This window comes from Notolabrus celidotus, chromosome 3 (assembly GCF_009762535.1).
Source record: "Notolabrus celidotus isolate fNotCel1 chromosome 3, fNotCel1.pri, whole genome shotgun sequence".
NCBI lineage: Eukaryota > Metazoa > Chordata > Actinopteri > Labriformes > Labridae > Notolabrus > Notolabrus celidotus.
Window position 1 is genome coordinate 24,992,062 of NC_048274.1, and position 22,120 is coordinate 25,014,181.

The 22,120-nt window shown below is 38.3% G+C and overlaps 3 protein-coding genes across 4 annotated transcripts; 2 read left to right on the forward strand and 1 right to left on the reverse strand.

Annotated features, from left to right (window-relative positions):
- Window positions 1-2,440: 2,440 nt before the first annotated feature.
- Window positions 2,441-10,697, forward strand: terfa (telomeric repeat binding factor a). Of its 2 annotated transcripts, none has more exons than XM_034680559.1 (13): window positions 2,441-2,645; window positions 3,257-3,352; window positions 4,615-4,745; window positions 4,869-4,955; window positions 5,568-5,708; window positions 5,990-6,114; window positions 7,706-8,167; window positions 8,588-8,677; window positions 9,132-9,242; window positions 9,351-9,488; window positions 9,842-9,924; window positions 10,011-10,057; window positions 10,361-10,697. In XM_034680559.1, exons 1-13 carry the CDS (start codon window positions 2,471-2,473, stop codon window positions 10,517-10,519), a joined length of 1,845 nt encoding a protein of 614 aa, XP_034536450.1. In that variant the 5' UTR covers window positions 2,441-2,470; the 3' UTR covers window positions 10,520-10,697. The 2 variants fall into 2 exon arrangements, with proteins under 2 accessions (XP_034536450.1, XP_034536449.1); XM_034680558.1 differs by having other exon boundaries at window positions 2,442-2,645; window positions 10,008-10,057.
- On the reverse strand, window positions 10,697-13,559 carry nip7 (NIP7 nucleolar pre-rRNA processing protein). The gene is made up of 5 exons (XM_034680560.1): window positions 13,391-13,559; window positions 13,189-13,275; window positions 11,989-12,127; window positions 11,442-11,582; window positions 10,697-11,184 (listed from the first exon to the last, which is right to left on the reverse strand). The coding sequence occupies exons 1-5, from the start codon at window positions 13,444-13,446 to the stop codon at window positions 11,065-11,067; spliced, it is 543 nt and encodes a 180-aa protein (XP_034536451.1). The 5' UTR covers window positions 13,447-13,559; the 3' UTR covers window positions 10,697-11,064.
- On the forward strand, window positions 13,494-21,150 carry LOC117810639 (CDC42 small effector protein 2-like). Its single transcript, XM_034680561.1, has 5 exons — window positions 13,494-13,654; window positions 16,229-16,465; window positions 17,059-17,157; window positions 17,244-17,322; window positions 18,787-21,150. The coding sequence occupies exons 2-4, from the start codon at window positions 16,412-16,414 to the stop codon at window positions 17,316-17,318; spliced, it is 228 nt and encodes a 75-aa protein (XP_034536452.1). The 5' UTR covers window positions 13,494-13,654; window positions 16,229-16,411; the 3' UTR covers window positions 17,319-17,322; window positions 18,787-21,150.
- The last annotated feature ends 970 nt before the right edge of the window (window positions 21,151-22,120 follow it).

The window sequence follows — 22,120 nt, forward strand, 5'->3', positions numbered from 1 at the left end:
GTTTTTTTATTGTGTCATAATCTTATAATGTCTTATATCTTTAATGTCATTCTTTTACATAATAAACTTGATTAAATTATAACTTTATATTGTGGTTGATTTTCTGACACATTCTTACGGAGCCCCTGAAGTCCCCCAAATAAATATTTTGTATTTCGTGCGGACAAGATAAAAACATTTTTTGGGGGGGACTTCAGGGGCTCCGTACATTCTTATATCTATTGATGAAGCGTTGTTTGTTTTTTGTTGACCTGAAATGCTACAAAAAAAAGAAAAACCCGACATAAAACAATAAGCACAGATTTTGCAACCGAAAGTGAAGCAAACAAAATGCATTTTCTTCATAACAATCAGTTATATAGCCACTATTCTTTTTCAAATTCAGCATCCCTCCGTAAATAACAGTCATAAAGATGTGCAGTAACCTGATTGTAGATGGCAAATTTCATCCAACTAGGTTAACATTTTTACAAATACACCAGTTTTTAGAAATGTAGAGTGGTTTAAAACAGGGACGTCAAACTCATTTCAATTCTCGGGCCACATACTCCCCAAGTTGATCTGAAGTGGGCCGGACCAGTAAAATCATAACATAATAACCTATAAATAATGAAAACTCCAAATGTTTCCCTTTGTTTTAGTGCAAAAGGTACAAGTACATTCTGGAAATGTTCACACTTAACTTACAAAAACAGCTGTTGTATTTTTTTGTCATGATGAGTCTGATAGTGGGGCTGAATATGATATTCTTTAAGCACTGAAACCTGCTGCAAACACACTTAACACAGGTTTCCGATTCAGCTGACAGAGTGAAATGAAAAACAGATAGATTATAATAATAAACAAGGTAGGGATGTCGAAAGTTAATCGAGTATCGATTAATTTGTTAATTAGATGCTAATCGGATCATGAAGTGCTCTCAAATATCTTCATGAATTTCAACCGGACTATGCAAACAACAAGTATTCTTTTTCCTCACTTTAAAGAAAAAAGTCCCAGAGCGCCATTTAGGTGCGCTCTGTCAGCACTATGATTGTATGCAACCCCCAGAGGACAAATTTGAAATAGTAGGGCTGTTTTTACGGTGGCCCTGAAGGACAAAACAAATTTACAAAAGATAAAAGACTTTTACAAAGTTGGAGACAATTTTACAAACACCGGAACACTTTTACCGTTGAGTCTGATTCCTTTTAGCCTGACTCCGTTTAGCCTGAGGCTATGTGGTCTGAGGCCATTTCATTTGAATTCTGACACACGATGAAGGTTTTGCGGAGCTATGACGGAGCTTTTCTGGAGACATGATGCTTTTTCAGCTGAGGTCTGACACCTCTCTCTGAGACCTGAGGATGTCCTAATATGTAAACCACGTCCATCTCCGTTTGGTTTCTCTCCATCAAAACAAACTAAATGACCCCTCACTCCATCACTTACAGTATTTGGTACATTCCCTTTCTGTAAAAATGAAATGTTAATTTGTTTCAGAAATGGTAAATTGTAACATTGTATATATCTAAATTGTATTTTATCTTTATTTTATTCTATTTATTGTATTTTATTTTATCTTATTTTGTTTTTACTTATTGAAACTTCTTCTTGATTGTACTTATGTCTGGGTTGCTGTAACAACTCTTAAAAGTGTTCCGTTGTTTGTAAAATTGTCTCCAACTTTGTAAAAGTGTTTCATATTTTGTACATTTGTTTCCTTAAATGTAAATTTGTTTTGGCCTTGGTAAAAATGTTTTGCCGATCTAACTTTGTTTAATAAAATGCAAAAATGTTTTCCAAAATGTAAATTTGTCTCCAACTTTGTAAAAGTGTTTTATGTTTTGTAAATTGGTTTTGTCCTTCAGGGCCACCGTAGATTTTGGCCTGTGGGCCGTATGTTTGACACCGCTAATTTAAAATCAAGGACTAGTAATATCTGTGGATTGCTGAATGCCTACTCAAATATTTGATGCTGAGTTGGCAGTGATAGATGAAAAAAACAAAACTTTACGAAAATAAAACTTTCAAACATGGAATAATTCAAATAACTGTTAACAAATAAGTCATCTCTACTGTGAAATTCACAACAATATTTCCTTATTCATAAATTGGTGAGGTTCTTTTGACCCTGCATCAATTGATCCAGTGGGCGGCAGTATAAGTTTTTCCTGCTGTTTTCTCCGCTAGTGAACTCACCATAAGCATTTTGGGATTTCTATTCCCAAATTTTGTCCTGTCAGGCAGCGCGATTTCCAAAGCTTTGACTATAAGCCGGTTCCATTGCAGATCCTACATATCTATTAAACCTTATATTAGTTTGGACCTAATCATTGTATATGTACCTATATAGAAATGGTCTAAGATTCGGTGATTATTCGATGGCAATGACTCGCAGATGAAGTGCTGCCTGAAGACTAAGCAGAGGGCATAAAACCTCTCCCCTCAGCCTTTCCCCGCCTTCACTTGCTTATGGTCATCCTTACTCATGCTTCCGTTGGCTTGTGTAAATATGGCGGCAAATGAAACTGTAAACAGCCACCAAATTGAAGTTGAATCCATTGTAAACCGCTGGTTGTTGGACTATTATTATTGTTCCTTACTAGAGCTTTTTACAACGGACCAATACGATGACTTCTGTGGCATTAGAAGTGTAGTTGAAAGTAAGTAACAGACGAAGTTACCTCCTTGACTGTAGCCGAACAAACTCCAAGCTATGTTGGACTTTGTTTGTTTACTGTGTTACACAAAATAAAAAACACTGTCACTGTAACTGCATGGCACTTGTCCCAAAATAGTCTTATTGGCCTGTATAGTGTTGTGCTCAATGCTAGTCGTCGTCTACATACTAGATTAATCTCCTTTGAGTAGCTAGCTTGAGTTAGCCTTAGCTCCGTGTGCGCCTGCGTATACACAGTCCAAAAAGTTCCATAAATCATAAGACAAACTTACTAAAAATGCTAGCATTTCCTCTACAATTGCTCTCAAGTTTGTTAGGGTTCCCACATTAAATCATATTTTAATGTGACTGATTGATGTTACATGTGGATGTGCATGTCGTATCAGACATTTGATCTAATACATTTCATATATTTTGTAATTTCACGGCGTGGAAAACGAATATCAGGTCAAATCAGATTCACGTGTGGTGATAACATGGTCCCAGTTTGATAAGAAGGAATCGACCCCTGTTTAGTGGGTTTCTCATCATGTCTCTAATCATGCAAAACCTCTTTGACCTCTTTGTGAAGGCTAATTTGTTGTCTTCTCACAGGTGTGTTGGTCCGTCCTTTGCAGACCACAGAAATCATGCCAACAAAGGTCAGAGTTATGCAGTTTCTCTCAAGGATACATGAAGGTGAAAAACTGGGTAAGATAAACAAATTACCTTCCTTATCTGTCAAATGACCCAGTGCATTATTGGTTACTTCATTGAGCTTAATAGAGATGGGATTTATGGCTCTTTGAAGGGAACCGGATCTTGAGGAGCCGTTCTTTTCAAAGAGCCGTTCAAAAGACTGGCTCTTTGGCTCATTGTTATATGTATTTATTTGTTAGAAGTCAACCAGGGGTAACTCTTTTTTAAGGCAACAATCACTGGTAGCAATTATAAGATAAGATTTAGATTTATTTGTGTTGTTTTGTGTGCTTGTGTGTTGTAACCTATTTTGTGCTGCCGTCTTGGCCAGGTCACTCTTGAAAAAGAGGTTTTAAATCTCAATGAGTCCCTTACCTGGTTAAATAAAGAAAGAAAGATCAGGATAATTGAAACTTACACACCCCACCAATATATACTCTATTGGTGGGAATTATTCTGAAATATTGATTAAAATTTAATTTGGCATTGTAAACATTCCATAAGATGGTGCCATATCCCCATGCTTCGATAGTGAGATCACTGTTTTGAATTTCCCCTTACCTAAAAAAACGCTGTGGCACTGTAAAAACTACGCAGGCTACAGATAACTTCCATGCAAAACAAGTTTACTGTAACATTTTCCACACAAGAACGTTTTAACAATACAGAAAAAAATATGAAAAATAATGAATAAGAATAAATATAAAAAAAATATGAATGTAACTAGAATAAAAATTAGGACATTATAAAAATGTGAATGCAAAATTGTACTACCCCACCTGGTGTTTCTACACCTGAATTACTTTACAAACAAGAGCTCAGCTCCTTGACTCAAATCCACATCAAAACAATGTAAACAATAACAAAGTGTAGACAATAAGTGTGAACAAAAGACTCATGGGGCACGCAGGTGACACATGAAGGCAGCGTGGGCAGTCTGCATATAAAAACTGCTCCCAAATGAACGGCTCGCTATCGGTTCTCATCGTTCACTTAAAAGAGCCGCTCAAAAGACCGACTCATTCGCAAACGTCACATCTCTAGAGCTTAATCTGTATTACTATTTAGAATATTGGCCTGTAAATACTACATGTCATTGACACCTGTTCCAAAATGCAGATCTATTATTGATTAGGATTCTTCTAGTAGCAGCTGTGGATTAAAAGAGTGTTGTGCTACAACACAACTGTATATCCAAATTCCAAACTGTCACCAAATGTGTTTGGATTTCAGCGATAGTAGTGTACTGAGTGTGGATTTGTCTTTACCTGCAGAACTGTCATTTGAGAGTGATGAGTCAGTCACTCCTCTCGAATCAGCCTTAGCCATTCTGGAAATTATGAGCCAGGAAAACGCTACTTCACAGCAGGATTTCAAGAAGGTCAAGACTTCACTTAAAGAGATGGTAAGTGTTTTTAATTGCTATTTTTACTTATATTAACAGTGTATGTGCTAAACTAAAGAAACTTGATTTCACAAAGTGTCATCAGATTGGGTTTACCAGCTTGTTCTTTTTCTCTGTCTTTAGATTGTGGGGATTTTTATCAGAAACGAGGACTTTGACAGAGCAAAACAGGTGCTGACAAAACACTTTCCCAAACCGATGGTTGGAAAGGTGAGTCCTTCAACTGAAACAGCATGACCTCTTAGAAACTCCACACTTTCAATAAGCCTTCCCAACAGTCATCCACACATTCATTGATCACACTGTCAGTGCATTTCTATCAAAGAATTGTGCAGTCCATGGTCAATGAGAGGATTTGAAGAGTGCAGCACTTTCTTAAAGCTAATCTAGTGATCAAAGTAAACTGGCACTGTCACAACTGAACCTTTTGTAGATGGCATTTCATCATCTTTGAATGTGCAGCTTGTTCAGGGTTGGGAAATGTCATGAGTGAGGGGATTGTGAAAACAGCTGGGGTGTAAATCAGATCAGCAGAGCTTTTTAATTCTTTCAACAGCTTTGCGTAGTCACATCAGAATCTGTTCTTTGGATGTGGCTTCTATATCCTATCTGTAAAATAAGTCCAATCTAATCCACATCACTGACAGTCCTGTTGTAGAGATACTTTTCACAGTTATAGCTTGATCTCACATATTTAAGAAGATGATGCTGAACCAGAGCATTTTAGTAAATTCAAGTTTTGACTTTGTTTTAATGTTGATTGTGTGCTTTCTTTTTTTTTTTTATGTATTTCTTTCCCTGAATGTTTGATTTGTTTTGTAGAAAGCTATTTACACTGGCCTCATCAGACAGAAGAGCAAAGCACATGAAGTCATTGAGAAAATCGACTTCCAAAAGTTCAAAGAGGAGATGTTGGATTTTTGTAGGGAACTCTGCCCCCTCAGTGTTCCTTTTCTCCTAAAGGTATGTTACATTAAGAGTTTGTCTTATTGATAAGGCTTTTTAGAAAATTAGTAAATTGTAGACTTTAGATTTGACATTACATTTTTCCTCGGATGCTGATTTTCATCACTCAAGTTTTTAGAGCATATATCCCTTTTTTTTTACAGGAGTTATAAAACACATTAGCATGAGTTTAATATGTTGCCAGTAATCATTGTGACGTTTGTTCCTCCAGTCCACGTATACAACATTGATGATTCATTGGTTAATATCGTTTCATTTTTTGTGTATCTCTGTAACAGGCTGCAAATCGGCTCATTGATGAGAGGAAATTAAAGGAGGATGACAAGGCAGCAAGTGCTGCTGAGCAAGACGAAGCTGGTCCGTCCACTCATGTTCCAGTGAACATCATCCAGATTGTACCAGGGTAGGCTCTTGCTTCCTCTCAGATCATTTAAACTTAGCTCATTGGTCCCTTTTGAAATACAAATTTTGAGTATGTTGTCTGTTAAGAACAAAAGGTTCAAAATCTAACAATGTTGATGCAGATTGCATTTACATGTGGTCTGTTTTTGAAAAGTTGGCCTTCTCATATTTAAGGAAGTGTTGGAATAGAAACCCTAACTGCCGAATCTGATCCTGTTCAATCTGGGCCTAATTCCTTATTTGAGAAGACATGCATATTATGCATTAGCATGCTTTAAACACAGCCAGTAATAACTCCTGTTCTCTGCACTGACCTGTGACTCTTAATAATAATACTTAATAATAATAATACATTTTATTTATGGGCACCTTGCAGGACACTCAAGGTCACATTACAAATTTAACAATAACAAAACACCTAATATTAAAAAAAAGCACTCTATAAAACAAACAATATACAATATGAAAAGAACACAATGAATGGAAAGATAAAAATGCAATAAAAAGGTACATGGGAGGTGTTCACAGAGAATATGCAGTTCTACAAAGGTGGGTTTTGAGGCACGATTTGAAGCTTGAAAGAGAGTCTGAGTTACGGATGGTTAGTTGTAAGGAGTTCCAGAAACGGGGGGCTGCATGGCTGAATGCTCAAGATCCCACGGAGGTTAAGCGTGCATGGGGTACAGTGAGGAGCATGGAGGAAGAGAATCCGAGAGTGCGGTTAGGTGTGTATATTTGAAAGAGATCAGAGAGGTATGGAGATGATGGTGAGCTTTGAAAGTGAGCTGAAGGATCTTGAAGTCTGTATTTGACAGGCAGCCAGTGAATTTGTTGTAGGACAGCGGTGATGTGTTCGATGGAAGGGGTTCTGGTTATGATCCTTATGGTTATGAACTTATCTAACACAGATCAAAACAAAAGGAACACTGACCACTTAAATTACAATATTTTTAACTATAAGAACGTTTAGCCAACATGGTCCTGAAAAAAGTGCCTACCCCAGCTTTAAGTGATGAACAACATATTGCACACAGTATCTTTAATAAGGAAAAATGATTTAAACTAAAGTAGCAGAGTGAACATTTTACACTTAGAAAATGAATCAGAAATAACTAATCTGTGTATCCACAGAACACACAGCCTCTCTCTGCCTCTCTCTCAGTGGATTTAGTTTCTCCTGAGGTCATTGACCTATTTATAAATGAGGGCTATAGTATTGTAAAGCAGTATTTAATGTAAAAATTAAAAAAACAGCTACAATTGGGAAGGATAAGGGAAAAAACAACAGGTTCCCTAACTATTAGCTTTCCTTTAACCTCTGTGTGTTTTTAGCAGAGCTTTACACATTTAACTCCTGTCTTAAAATATGTATTACTTCGCTCACCATAGCTAAGCTCAGTGTTTGGTTTTAAATATATATCAGCACATAGTTCAGACTGGTGTGGTCAGTGTCACTTATTTTGGCCTCCATAGTGGTATGTTTTCAGTAGAATTATTCAGCATCCTTTTTTATTTTACTAACTGGCTTGCAACCTCTCTTATTCCTCATAACAGCTGTTCAGTTATCATTCTTGCTCCATCTTTTCTTCCAGCAAACAAACGATCATCCTGAAGACCAGTCTCGAGGCAGTCTACAAGGCCTTGTCGGCTTCAGATGAGAAAACCTTTACTCAGGCTGAGGAAGAAGTTGAAAGAGAGACACAGAAATCACTTTCCCTCCATCCCTCCCTCTCTCAAAAGAAGAGAACCAACCAAGACCCGGAGCAGACTCAGCTGTTCCAGAGAAACTCAGGCAGCCCCATGGAGGCTTCCCCAGCAGACCAGCCGCCTCAGGCCGACACTGCGCCACAAACTCAAGCAGGTTCACTCTCAAAGACACCTGAAGTGATAAGGAACAGACGTTTGCCTTACACCCTGGCACGGCTGGTGGTAGAGCCGGACAGCCAGGGGAGCATACTGAGCACGGCAGCTTCTCAGGACCCGCAGGCTGGATTAATGAGAGAAGAGCCGCAACCATCACAGCCAGTGACAGTCAGTAAAAAGAACTGTAAAAGGTACATATGTTTTCAGAAACATGACTTTTAACTGGATGTTGCTCCATCTCAATCATGCAGACTAGTTGTCCAACATTAGTAATAAGTAAAGATAATGTTTTTAGTGGTGTATAAAGATGCTGTCTGTCAGTATCGGTGTAATTTGGGAGTATCGTTGAACTTCTTTAACCCAAGGGCTGAAGACCTGTCTGATCATGCTGCAAGCTTGCAGGATTTCATAAAAGTACAGTGTAATAGAGTAATCAAACTTGCTTGTTAGTGAGGTCTAATAGCTCTTCAATATCACATGGGTTCAGCAAATATACCTCAAGCACCCGTCTTTGTATAGCACATTTCATTATTGGGTTTTATGAGGTTTTGTTTGTGGTCCTGTGTCTCTCAGTGAATATATAGCACTGACACAGATGTTTTCTCATGCAGAGCCTCGACTAGTTTGGCTGAGTCATCGTCTGACGATGAGAGGGACTTTCCTGGTGAATTCCACAACAAATTGACCAGATCACCAGCCAGGTGAAGTCACAATACAAAACACCATCCTTCAAAAACCCTGGTAGTTTCCACACTGAAGGAAACATTCTGTCTTTATTTGTTTGCCACCTAACACAACAACTGTTGCTGCTTATTTCATGCATACTTCTAAAGTGCCCGGTCAGTGATATTTAGATTTGAATAGTTTTCTTGAACATGTGCGATATCGAATACAGTTTTTGCTCTAGCCTACTTAAAAGCAGGGTTGATTTGGCCAATCAAAAGAATCTTTAAGAATGGTTTTAGTTGATTTGGATTTGCATTTCTTGAAGTTCACAGTGTCTGTATGGAAATGTAGTTAATTTGTCTTTAAAGTACACATTGTGAGGGTTTTACTTCCAAACATGGTTTTGAATTTGACAGTGACAAATGAATGTTAATTTGCTCAAACACCATTCCTGGCATTTCTTAACCGAGTCAAATCTCTCATCTTTAGGAACTCTAGAAACCCAAGACGGATCGTATCAAGCTCAGATGAAGATGCACAGGAGTCATCGTCACCCCACAGAACACCTCCCAAACAACAGATTAGGAACTCTTACAGCAAGCAAGTTCAAACACAGTCAATTAACCTGCTATTAGTTTGATGGTAATGTGTTTATGATTTCATGTTAAGAACTTGTAGTTATGGTAATTTATACCTTTTTTAACACAGGGATCAAGGGAACACAAGTGAGGTGTGCATCACAGACTCCTCATTGGACAGCTCACCCAATCTGTTCCCTCTTCATCGTGTCCCTCGAACAAGCTCCACCCCTCAGAGGAATGACAGCAGTCCTTCACATTCAAAATGGTCAGTGGCAATTACGACAGAAGCTTAAGCCAAGAAGGACTTAACTAACACAATGTGAAAAGAATACTTTTAAAACGTACAATGTCAACATGTTCAAAATTTTACAGAAATTGGGTCTGGAAGATTTTGATTAATGTACTCCTTCAAAATGACAATGTGGTCATGATTTTTCTTTCATCTTACACTCTATTTCATGTTTTTTTGTTGTGGTTCAATTAAAAAACCTACAAGCTCTAACACAAACCAAACTATATTCTACCCTGAGATGCTGCCTGTTGTTATTTTTCAGAGCTGTCCAATTAGTTTTTGTCTGAAGTGCCAAGCATTAAAACAAACTCTGCTCTCTTTCACAGGAAACAACTTTACAATAATGCCAAGGAGAGTAAGGATACGTGGAGTGACGAAGAGTCATATTTCAACGCCAGGAGGAAGAACAGTAATATTTGTTCTACTATATACTTGTTAATTCTGTGTGAATACACCAGTAGAGTATTTGTTCATTCATGTCTTTGTTTTCAGAAGGAATGCAGAATGAGAGCCCTCTTTCAAGCTCGGGTGCCAGGAAGAAGGCAAGTATTACAGGACTTTTTGTGTTTCTTATTTAAGACTGAAAAAAATTACATGACAATGGATTGAAACGCTTTGCATTATGGGAATGTAATGGAGAAAATGAGTAATTCAGAATTTAGAGAAAAAAAACTTGAATTTAACAACTTCATGTATTCAAAATGGTGAAACTATGATCCTCTACCGATGAAAACACTCTGCAGGTAGAATTCCCAATTACAGCAGCAACTAACTGACCACTTGTCTCGTTTGGCTTGTTGTTTCAGCAGCAGAGAGCAAACTTACCTCATGTTTCTGTTTTTCAGATGTGGACCGACATTGAGACACAGAAGTTGAAAGAAGGGGTCCAAAGATTTGGAGAGGGCAACTGGAGTAAGATTAAGGCCTACTACTCTTTCAAAGAGAGAACAAATGTGCAACTCAAGGATAGATGGAGAACAATGAAGAAGATCAATCTGGTTTAAGATGAAACCTCACAAATTTCTGTTGTACATTTTTTTTTTCTAAGTCTGACACTTAAGTTCCATGAATGTTTATAGTTGAGTTTGCAGACTTAGTTTTCCCCTTGATTGTAATAAAACAGCAATGGTGTCTGATGTATTTTTTACTGCAGCCTTATAAACAGTCTGAAACTAAACACAATCTATGACAATCTTGATTTATTTGAAAGACAACATACAAAATTATGCACAATGAAAACTATTCCCCTTCATTTTGAAGAGATTTGAGTCAAATTCGGAGTGAAGGCGGATCAGAAGTCCCGAGAACGAGTGAATCCTTCAGATGATTTGTGTCTCAAAGTGAGTCACTGGAGGGGATCACATTGCTGTCCCTAGACATGTCCCTTGTGACATCTGCAATTAACGTCATCAGATCAGGTTATGAAATCCAACCACCTAACAGTTATGTGGGATCAACTGCGGTTCCAGGTTTGTATTCTGTAAATGGAGCTGGACTTTACTTAGACAAAGAAAATGGGAATTCCACAGTCCAATCATTTGATGTATTTTTATGTTAAAGTGTCTTCATTCCTAATGAACTCTCCCACATCAGCCTGGTGGAACACTACGATGGACATGGGGTCCACACGCCGACACTCCTGAGTGTTCTTGGCTGCTACTCCAAAACCCTGAAAAACAAAAAGACATGACTGTTTTAGAAATCTTTAAGATGAACTTTGGGTGGCCGTTTGTCATGTGGTATAATAACTGTATGTTTCCATTCACCCAAGAAAGTTGCGAGGAAATGCAAATGAGGAAAACAATAAATTGTGTCGAATCAGTTCAACCCACATGCATCTCATGCTGTTTCAGTGGCTCTAACACTTAACAGTTCGCAATGTCCACAGCTATGTGAGCCATACAGCGTCACAAATACAAAACTTACCAAAGGGACATCAGACATGGAGTACACCACAACACCCTGGTACTGCTGAGTGTTTTCAGTGATCCTCCCAAGCCCAGATTTTAATACATGGTTCCCATAAAGGAAAGACTGCTCTGCTCCAGGTTTCACCCACACTTTGAACTGGACATAAAAGGAAATAAGACTTTCATTAATTGTGTGAGATATCACTTTTGAGACAGATCATGCTTTAATACAGAAAATACATGTAGGCATTTCGCAACAAGCATCAACATGGCATTAATCAATGTGACAGTTCATATATAGAGAGATGGTATCCTCATTGGGTCAGAACAAATATAATTATCAAATGCCAATTGACTGAACACTTCTCATAGACTAATTGTTACTATAATAAAGAACTGATCCCAATAAATTTTGTGTTGCCTACCAATCTACCTGCATCTTCACACTGCCTCCTTATCTCCAACCTCCAATAACAAGAAGAGCCCAGGAGACAGAGGCAGGGGTGCTAACAAAGTAAGATAAGATACAAATAATGGTAACAAGATGCATCATGTATAGTCACCTTTGCATAAGGCGCCAGGAAATCCAGAGCTGTGATGTGCAGCCGGAACTTAATTGTCTTTGTGAACTTTCCAAAACATGTCCCCACTGACACGAGCTTGTCCCGGGAAATGTTTGTGGTCAGCTTTAGGATTTTCTCGCTGTGGACAGAAAACGATGACGAATTACAATATTGACGTTAAAATACTGTCATCCTAAACCGTGTGGGCAGACCTGCCAACACTCCCGATTTAGACGGGAGTTGACCACTTTATAATCTATTCTCCTGCTGTACTCCTGAGTTGTTATTTATCCTGATCTCCCTATTTCATGTTGATATCAATTAAATGAGTGGTAAACATAGATGCACAGACACCAAGCAACAGGTAGCTGTGGGACACCGGTAGCTGAAGTGTTTCTTAGACAAATAGTTATGAGTTCACTACCTTCTGCACTGTTTAAAGACTTTATCCATCCCTCATTAAAGTGTGTTAGCCTTGTTCTTGTTAGTTAACTTAAGTTGTGATGTGCAATAACGCAGCATCCTCTTTAGAGTTCATAAGGAGAGTTTAGAGCTGTGTGAATCTGATGACAGTGAGAATGCAGACAGTGTCACTACCACAATATCACAGGTGAAGTTATTGAATCACTAAACTCTACCTGATAACCTCAGGTGGAGATGCAGAGGAAATCTCTTCCTTCTTTAAATAAAGAGCAGAAAGCAGCTGAGGATGCAGAGGTTACTGTAGGTCAGATAACATTTAGCTGTAGGTAATAAATATGATTTAAAGGACCCAGATAAATGACTTTAAAAAGCACAGAGATGTAGATTCATGGTACACAGACTCCTGCATTCAAAACTGTATTGAAATAATACTATAATGGTATTAACGTCAAAATATGGTGTCAACGCAAGCCACTCTACCTGGAATATGTGTTACTCCTCACTGCAGTGGCTCACTCTCCTCTCACTCTTCAACATGTTTATGAATTTTTTCATGTTAGTAAGATATGGATTTTTTAAAATTGTGTATGTTTTCATTGCTATATTTTACTGCAAACCTTGAAATTAAGAAACATTTAGTATCATCAAGTGTTTGACTTACATATCCGTTTATTAAATGTATTAATCTGCCGTTTTGGGTTGTATATGGACAGGGTCTCCATATTTTTCACAGTCCAATGTTGGCAGGTATGTGTGTGCTTTATCACCCAGTCTTACCTCATGTAGTACACGCGGTCGTTGTGTAGTCTGAAACAGTAAGTACCATCGGGTCGGTCCACCAGAAGCTTTATGTTTTCACCGATGCTGTTGTGGGAGAAGTTGCATGGGTCACACACACACTTGGCTTACGCGTATGCTAGCATCATTTGTATACTTTGAAACTTCAGAAGAGTAAATTGAATACAAATATATCACTTACTATTTTGAGAGCTTCTCAAACATTGTTTTCGTCTCTTCCTCTGTTAATGGCCGCATGTTTGGGTACTTAGATACAGCTTAAAACTGTGATAACCTGAATCTTCTGGTGGAAACGTGACAACGTGGTTCAACACGGAAATGCGTCGGTCTCTCTACCGGAAGCTATGTGACGTAACCAGCGAGCCCACTTCCGGGTGTTTTTTTTCGCATTCTTTAGCTTCAACCGATCGTACGTCTCTACTCCGGAAAAACCGGCTGCCATTTGGTAAGTTAATTCACTATAATTATTTTTACCCATCGAAATGTATCTTGGGTTTCGCTGTGTGAACGTTTATGCGATTTTATGTCAAATCTGTTGACCATTGAAGTCACAGTTTCGAGAACGGGCTCAGCTAGCCTCGTTAGCGAGCTGTCAGTGAGCTGAGAGCCAGCTAGTGAATGTTAGCTTCTGGGTTAGGCTAGCTCGTTGCAGGCATCCACCCCGCTCTGGAGGAGTGATTGAATCCAAATCAAGTGGAAAAGACTGGACGTAGTCAGCAACCATACTGGATTTACACCCAGCTTTCAGTATAGCTCGGACATGCCTTGAGGAGACAGGAGTGTTTGCCGCAGCGAAGTTGCATAACGTTAATTTGTTTGTAAATACGTGCGTGTAATCCGAGATCAGGGGCAGAGTAAGTAATCTTTTAAAGATTTCAACGATCATTAACATCAACACAAAGCACCGTGTTGCGCCGTTTATGTGAAGCTTGACAAACTGAGTCAGCTTTGGTAAGTGCACAGTAACACTTCAATGTCAGCGATGTGTAATGTCAGAGGTACAAGTTGGGAAATCACCTCTGTCAGCACACACTTTGCATTTGATAGATCATTTGATCCTCCTGTCACTTCCAGTTTCACTGCAATAATGTCTGGGAAAATAAGCCCTACCCGCTTCCCCTGATGCTGCTCGGTAATGTTATACAAAACCAATCTATATTTGAAGAGTTAATTTGCAAAAACAGTTGACTCACTTTGAAAAACTAAAGAAATGTTTCAAAAAACTATATTTTCTCTATTACTAGCTTTTGGTATTATCAATCAACTGAAGTTGGGTGGCTTTGACTGAGTCAAAATGACTATTAATCAGAGGTATCTTGAAAATGTAACTTTATTGGGAATCTATATCAAAAATAATTATGGCTTCTGAAAATGTATAAAAACGGAGTTATCTGTTTTTGCAAATGAACTCTTCATTTATATATAAATCTATTCTTGGACTTCTCCCTACATACTTGTGTGTACACATGTGTAGAAACCTCAGCTGATATGGTCTGTGCTCTCAGGACATCATGTGCTCTCAGGACATCATACAGATCCAGGTCCCGAGAGTCAGAACTGAACTGGGCAAAAAAGGCTTTACATTTTCAGCCCTGTTTACCTGGAATGATGTGCAGAAGGACTTGAAACTGACACATCTTGTAACTTTTGGGGAGTTCAAGTCAATCATAAAAGAAAGAGAAACAGGCTCAATTGGATCTTGTGATTGCACTGTGTAATCACGTAACCATGTGAAACTGTGACCGTATTTTATTTGTGTTGTTTTGTGTGCTTGTTGTGTGTTGTAACCGGTATTGTGCTGCCATGTTGTCCAGGTCACTCTTGAAAAAGCTCAATTTAATCCATCAATTCTCTAAATCTCTACACTTCTGCTCCTATTATCATGCACCTTCATAGTAACACATTGCTTTCTGACACCTTTCTGCCCTTGAGGTGTCATCATAAGTCACCAATATAAATCCCATACTCACAGAAGCATTTGTTTTACTGCCCATCATTTGGAATTTGAAAGAGTCATGCAACAAATCAGGCAATATAGTAACATTTGAGTTATTTTTACAGACAATGCGCTAGATTGTCTATCTTCATAGTCTTCTGAGCCCTGAATATGAATAATGCCTCTAGATTATTTCAGCCCCAGGGAAATATTAATTAAAATGATGACCTAATGGGAGCAGCATTTCCAATAATAGCATGGTGAACACTTAAACAAAGACTGATGGTGAACATGAGAGAGCTCTATCTTCCAATCAGATACCTCTACAAACACATCGACACGGGAGGTGAAGTTTGAAATATTACTTTAGAATAACCTTTAATTTTGTAACCTTGTTTCCTGCTGTCTTTGTCTGTTTTGCAATGTTGGGGGAAAAATGTTGAATTAATTTAGAGTAAATATATAAATATGATTTGACTTGGATACTGACCTTTGGCATAGTCTGTATATAAAGTCAAAGGTAGCAGCTCAGGGTCTTTTATTGTAACCCAAAGTACAAGCCAAGGTATGAACAGTCAGATCTCACTTTGAGACTTTTATAGAGGTACGCAATACACAACTTTTTTCATTTGTGCGGCATACTTCCTTAGATATCAGCTTTGAAGTTGTGCAATTTCCCAGGTTCCAAAAAAAAAAAGTGTGTTTAATGTGTGTAACAGTGTATACAGTTAATGTAAAAACATGACATTTTTCAATGATGGTGTTTGCTCACCAGTGTCCTTTGGGTGTGACCTCATTATCTGTGGGTGTTGCCAGAGGAGAAACCTACTTAAATGAAAGCAGTGGCACACTTAGCACAAAGCCAGCAACTAAATCAACAACATGATACCACTGTGTATTTCTAAATATTGATATTAGGTATTTAGAGAGAATTCATATTCTTGAAATAAAGGCAGTGTCAAAAGATGATGATAGATGTATGATCGCTTGATAAGAAACACTCAGTGTCAATTATAAATTTCATTTGTCATTTTATAGCCTGTGCCCAACTTATTTTTTGTCTTTAACTTCATGTGTTGACAGGGGCGTGCTTCCCTGTGCTGGGAGAGCAGTTCTCGTGCCAACAGTTAACCCAGGATAAACCAGCGGTCTGCGTCTGTCATCAGTTTCCTGTGTGTGTCTGTGGCTCTGAACAGGAAGACGGACGCAGAGAGACGTCTGAACTGAGAGAGAGGAAACTGCTGTGGCTTCTTCTTCAGCCTCAGAATGACTGAGTTCTGGGTTTGTTTTAGCTGCTGCATTGCAGAGCAGCCACAGCCTGTGAGTAATGACATTTATTTTGGAAAACTCATTGATAGGAATCGCCTTTTTAAATGTTGAAACAGGGTTGAAAACGGTTATAGAGAGAATATAGGTATACAAACAGAGCAGTATGCTCTATTTTGATGGAGTGTGCTGGTCCATATATGTTCTGTGTGTGTTTCACTGGTTTCTACAAAAACACTTTGGTTGTTTTAATGCTGACAAAATAATCATTACATCCTCTTTTGTTATAGATTTAAAAACGACAGGGCCTCAGGCTAACCACATCCTTCTATCTGACGTGACACTAATGTAGTTCCAATGAGGTTCATTATGGCAGAAAACAACCGGCTGTTGTGCTCACTTTAAGTCATCCAGGCTGACTGCATACAGATAAGATAAAGGAGTTGTGAAAGTTGACCTCTGTCTTAATTTTAGCTGCACAACACATGTTTTAAGAGATAAGCAGGGGAGTAAAGAGTAGGCTTTGTTTTGGCTTGTGTTCATCTCATTGTCAGTGTATGTGATCAGAAATATTAATGTCTGTATTTTGTGGGAAAGTGAGACTGGGGATCTAAACAAAAGTGTGTGTTTCTGGTTCTTGTTCACAGAAACGGCGGCGACGGATTGATCGCTCAATGATCGGCGAGCCTACAAACTTTGTTCACACAACACATGTAGGCTCGGGGGACATGGGCGGATTGGCATCGGTAGGGTCATGGTCCTCTTAACTGAATATGAATACAACAATGTATACACCTGAGTATATTCATAAACTTCACCTTGACTCTTGTAGGTGGACCTTGTCCAGGCCCAGATGAAATCTAAAGGGGGCTACGTGCATGGAGGGTCTGAAGGTTCTCAGTTGTAACAAGGTGAGCGATGCTTTTTCAACCATTCCCTCCTGGAACTGACTGCAGCATAATTTTTGTGACTAGTAACAAAAAATAACATGAGTGCTTTTGAGGGAAATGTTGGTAGACACATATAGTTTATTTTTTTTGAATGAAACATGCAAAACGTATCTTTTGCAACATTCTAGGTAAACACTGCTGCCTTCAAGAACATCCTCTTTAAAATTTAAAACGTTCTGCTTGACTTATCCCACTTAGTGTCACTGGCTAACTCCTCTCATGCAAGAGGATGAGCATAACACATGATGACAAACTATGTTTACGGCAGCAAGCCTGTATTAAATTGCTGTGAAAGAAAACTACTGAAATGCCACACAGTTCATGCAGTACATGTTCTTGTGTATGCTTTATATAGAGTCATGGTTTACGAGGGGATTTCAATCTTCCCTGTATGAAGTAATGAAAGGGTTTTTTCCTCTTTATCAGCTTGTTGTGATGATAAACACAACCTTTTCCCCTGTGACAGGGATGCAGCTGTCAGTCAAGTTAAATTTTTTTTCTAATATTGGTTCATATTTTCTTTTCAATCTGGACTTGTTGTTTAGGCAGTGGAATGGTGACATGTTCGCCTCAAGGAGCAACTTAACTGTTATTGGCACCTGGCTTCATTGGTGTTGCATTCTTCCCAAGCAGCAAAATATGAAGCCCATGCGGAAGTATTAAAAACTGCAGTTCATTGCTCATCCGCTTGTGGCTGGCTGCAGAAACACCGGAAACCACATACACAGCAATTCAAAAAAGACGATATTTGCAGCAGAAATAAATATGTTAACAGCCCGGTTCAAAAAGTGGCTTCGGTCTGAAGAGCTTATTTCTCTATTGCATCCATTGTATGGGGGGTGAATTTGTTTCTAACACGACAGTTCAGAAGATATTAAGATTAAGAGTTTTGCCCATTTAGGACATGACTGACTTGACTGACAGGCGGGAACACTCTAGATGTTGGCTAGGAGGCTCAGACTCCGCGTCTTTACCTCACACATGCAAGACAGCAGTTAGGTTGAGTTCAGCATTTCCAATATGGCTCTCGCCGATGATTGGCTTCAAAACAGCACTCAGGAACAGCTGGGAGACGTCACGGATCTGGCATCCATTATTCATACAGTCTATAATTCTTCCATATAGTTTTTATTTTTATCACCAATCACTCTATAATGCATAACATATTCAGCCCAACATTACTGAGCTAGTTTAGAATTAAATGACAGGAAATGGTAAACAAATCTGGGTCAGCGCTCTGAAAATCTGTTCACCTGAGCTCGGAAGCCTGAGCTCTAAAGCCTGAGCTATGAAGCCTGAGCTCTGAAGCCTCAGCTCTGCAGGCTGATTTTTGATGGTAAAATTGTGTTGCTAAGACATGACTCAGTCCCTGCTATCAGTGCTATTTGAAATTGTAACTTTTGCTCCCCTTTCTTCCCCTCACAGCCCCTTCACAGTCTTGTGGAAACTACTGTTGTTGATATGAGGAACCATTTTCAAAAAGCAGTGCTGTCTGTAATGGACAAAGGACCAAAAGATGAAACTACTGCTTTTCCATTATGTTGTACATATTTTTATTTTCCATTCCTTTTTTTTAATGAAAGCACTGCTTATCCATTTGCTGCCATACTGTTGCACTGTAAAGAGTAGCTGTTAGGAGTAGATAAGAGGGTTTAGAAAGCTAGTTATCTCAGCCATGTATGCTTGTGAGTATGCATGAGGAAAATAAGTTTCAAAATGATTTGCTGTTGTAGCCCATTTGGATGCCTGTATTTATTATCTGATTTGTAAAACGGACCTCATGGTGGCTGGGCCACGCTGGAGATTTTGGACATTCTGTTTCCTTCTTTATTCTCAGAGGTTTATCAAAGGACAGGTAGAGGTGTCGAGGTGAAGCGCGATGTGTTCATTGTTTTATTCTGAGAGATACTCATGATTCTCTGAGTTGCTTTCAGGGTTGATGATTGCTGTCTTGTTATAAACTTGAATGAGTAGCGTACACTGGACCATGCATTGTACACTCACACTTGCTTAGGAATTCTGCATTGATTTATTTCAACTGTTTTTTTTATACTCGTTTAGATCAAACCATATAGAATTTTAATAAACTATGAACTTTCTAATCTGCCTTCTGAAGTTATGTTCATTTTTTTTAACTAGCATCTTTTGGCAGCTTGATGCTGCAAATACTGAGCTTAGTCAATGCATAGTTTATTTTCTTTTTTACATGTAATTTTTTGTTCTTTTGTTTTGTTTTTCAAAGACTTGTACGCCAACATTAGACCCAAGAATTAAACTTGGAAGTAACCAAATCAGCACTGCAAACACTGCTGCACACGTGGGTCAGGTTTGATGCAGTATTCTCAAACCTGTAGTCTACCCTCTGTTGGTCCATCAAGTTCTTTTGGTTTACTGCTGTCCCATTTCCCTAACACATTGTAAATTACAGGCTGTGCCATGCCATCGTAGAGTATTTATCTTTGACATAAAATCATTTTTCACTTATTTGGCTGACACGCACAATTTTTGGCCGAGGTGGTTGTTTCCCTCTGGAGGTTGTGGTAGTCGTTTGATGTGTCTTTTAAAAAGTCAAACAAATGCCATTGAACGGCATTAAGATGTATGTGGCCCACCTTTTGTAGCAGTGTTTGTAGCTTTGTTGTAAAAGCATGTCTCTGTGTGATGTAATATTTTGTCAAAAGCTTTTTAGAGTACAAAGTGTATTAAACCCCATTCCTTTGGCCTTAGAAATGTAACAGTTTCTCCCAGTTTGTCGGCCTCTCATCCACCTTTTTCAAGGAAATCTAATTTCACTTAAACAGTGCAGCTCTTAATGCCTGATTACACAGACTGTCAGTTGTACTTGTGATCACATATTCTCACTTTTAATCGAATGGTACATTTTCATCCCTTTAGTATTTGTCACACGCAGTCCAAATTTCTGAACGCAGCTAAATTAGAAAATAGTGAAACCTTTATAGAATATATTCAGATAGATATGACATGCATGAGCCCTTCTTCATGAGATCTATGGTGATCATTTTTACAAATGTGTAGAGCCAACCAGCAGGCCTGGATCTACGAATACATGTGACTATTTGTTCTCATTGTACATCTTATGATTTACTTCTCCAAAAGCAGAAAGTGGATGTAAAATTAGGTGAGAAAACTGGTGTTAATAAGTGTGAATGTCATTCTCTTGACGATACATGAATGAAATCCTATCAAGCATTGTAAAATACCCAACAGCCACATTTGTAATATCTATTCATTTTGGTAAGTTCACACAGATTTAACCATGTGATTCATCAGGCTTTGATGTTGTCGGAGCTCATCTGTTCCTCTTTAAATGTTTCGGTAGTATTTTCTGTGTGAAAAGAGATCCACATACTGTATGTGTGGTTTTTTTTCACCAGCTCTGGGTTAAATGCTGTAGTACGTGCAGACATTAGCAGGATTGCCGTATATTATGTGACCAGCAGGCTGTGCTAGTGCACTGGTTGAATGTGACTTTAAAAAATGTTTCCTTCTCCTGACATAAGACTTATTTTATGATGAAAATGTAAATACAAAACATAAAAGTAATGGATCCATGCTTTATATGTATTTGGGATCATACATATTTTTGGTTACTTTTCTCTATAAGAGGACTGGGAAGGTGTTGGAGCAGTGTTCTGTTGTCTTTATTGTTTTTCTTTCTCAGGAACTGCCTGTTATGTAGTTCCCACTTTAAGGGAAGTTCATCTGTCTTTTTTTTCTGCATTTTTCGGAATAAAAAATAAGAAATAAATGTTCAATGTTGATGTTTGACCAACTGTGTGTTTCATGTCTTCACTTCAGGCCCAAACCTGTAAACTGTGGAGTTATAGAAGAGATGGTTGAAGTCCCTTGCCTTATTGGAAGTAAACTGAATTTTAAATGGTTCTGCCAGAAGCAAAGATTGAACCTAGAAGTTGTTAAGTAATTCCCTTTTCCTTTTGTAGCTAGTGTAGACACAGCTAGGACTATTGACAGTTTTGTAGAGCTAAATCTCAGCTGTACTGGGACCATTATAAAGAGAGATCTTGTAAATGGTCACCAGCAGTTATTTTTATTTACATTATAATTTAGTGGACTAAAAACGACAACAATAACCTCCTAAATTAGGTATAAAAAAGAAAGCAACACAACATGCTAGAATAAAATAACCTCAACATGTTACACTAACAGGTTTGATAGACTAAATAACTACTGGTAATGCTTGACAGGTTTAATTGTATCATTTGATACCCTATCTGTTTTTTATTACATATGTAGTTGTGCCAATCAGGAGCATTCCAGGTTTGTTTACATTATATATTGCTTAAAGGTGTGACACTTCAGCACTGGAGTAGAACTGGGACACTTAAAAAGAGCAGAGCCAATAAGTATTCATTAGCACATGTGTTTGTTCTGCTGTGACAAGTTCAAATATCTACAGTGAGTGGGGCTGAATAGTGCAACCACAAATCATGATAGATTATAAAGTATAACTGTTTTTATGTGGAATGGAGTGCCTTATTAAGAGTTTTAATTTCCTCATATACACCTATCAAACATAACATTGTGATCACTGACAGTATTTTTACATTGTCACCTTCCAGAAGGTGGGATATGTCAGGCAGAAAGTGAACATTTTGTCCTTCAGTTGATGTATTGGAAGCAGGACAAATGAGTGAGTGTAAGAAAACAAATCAGAACAGATACAGAACACAGTGCATAAGGGTTTTGTAGCTGCAGACCAGCCAGGGTGTCCATGCTG

Excerpts from the sequence above, each read along its gene's own strand:
- nip7 (XM_034680560.1), bottom strand. The coding sequence starts at position 13,446 with ATGCGGCCATTAACAGAGGAAGAGACGAAAACAATGTTTGAGAAGCTC. Across the intron at positions 13,276-13,390 it reads TTTGAGAAGCTCTCAAAATA|CATCGGTGAAAACATAAAGC; the intron begins GTAAGTGATATA and ends CTCCCACAACAG. Across the intron at positions 12,128-13,188 it reads GACCGCGTGTACTACATGAG|CGAGAAAATCCTAAAGCTGA; the intron begins GTAAGACTGGGT and ends TTCTGTCCACAG.
- terfa (XM_034680558.1), top strand. The coding sequence starts at position 2,471 with ATGCTTCCGTTGGCTTGTGTAAATATGGCGGCAAATGAAACTGTAAAC. Across the intron at positions 4,956-5,567 it reads CCAAACCGATGGTTGGAAAG|AAAGCTATTTACACTGGCCT; the intron begins GTGAGTCCTTCA and ends TTTGTTTTGTAG. Across the intron at positions 8,168-8,587 it reads AGTAAAAAGAACTGTAAAAG|AGCCTCGACTAGTTTGGCTG; the intron begins GTACATATGTTT and ends TTTCTCATGCAG.
- LOC117810639 (XM_034680561.1), top strand. The coding sequence starts at position 16,412 with ATGACTGAGTTCTGGGTTTGTTTTAGCTGCTGCATTGCAGAGCAGCCA. Across the intron at positions 16,466-17,058 it reads TTGCAGAGCAGCCACAGCCT|AAACGGCGGCGACGGATTGA; the intron begins GTGAGTAATGAC and ends TCTTGTTCACAG. Across the intron at positions 17,158-17,243 it reads ACATGGGCGGATTGGCATCG|GTGGACCTTGTCCAGGCCCA; the intron begins GTAGGGTCATGG and ends TGACTCTTGTAG.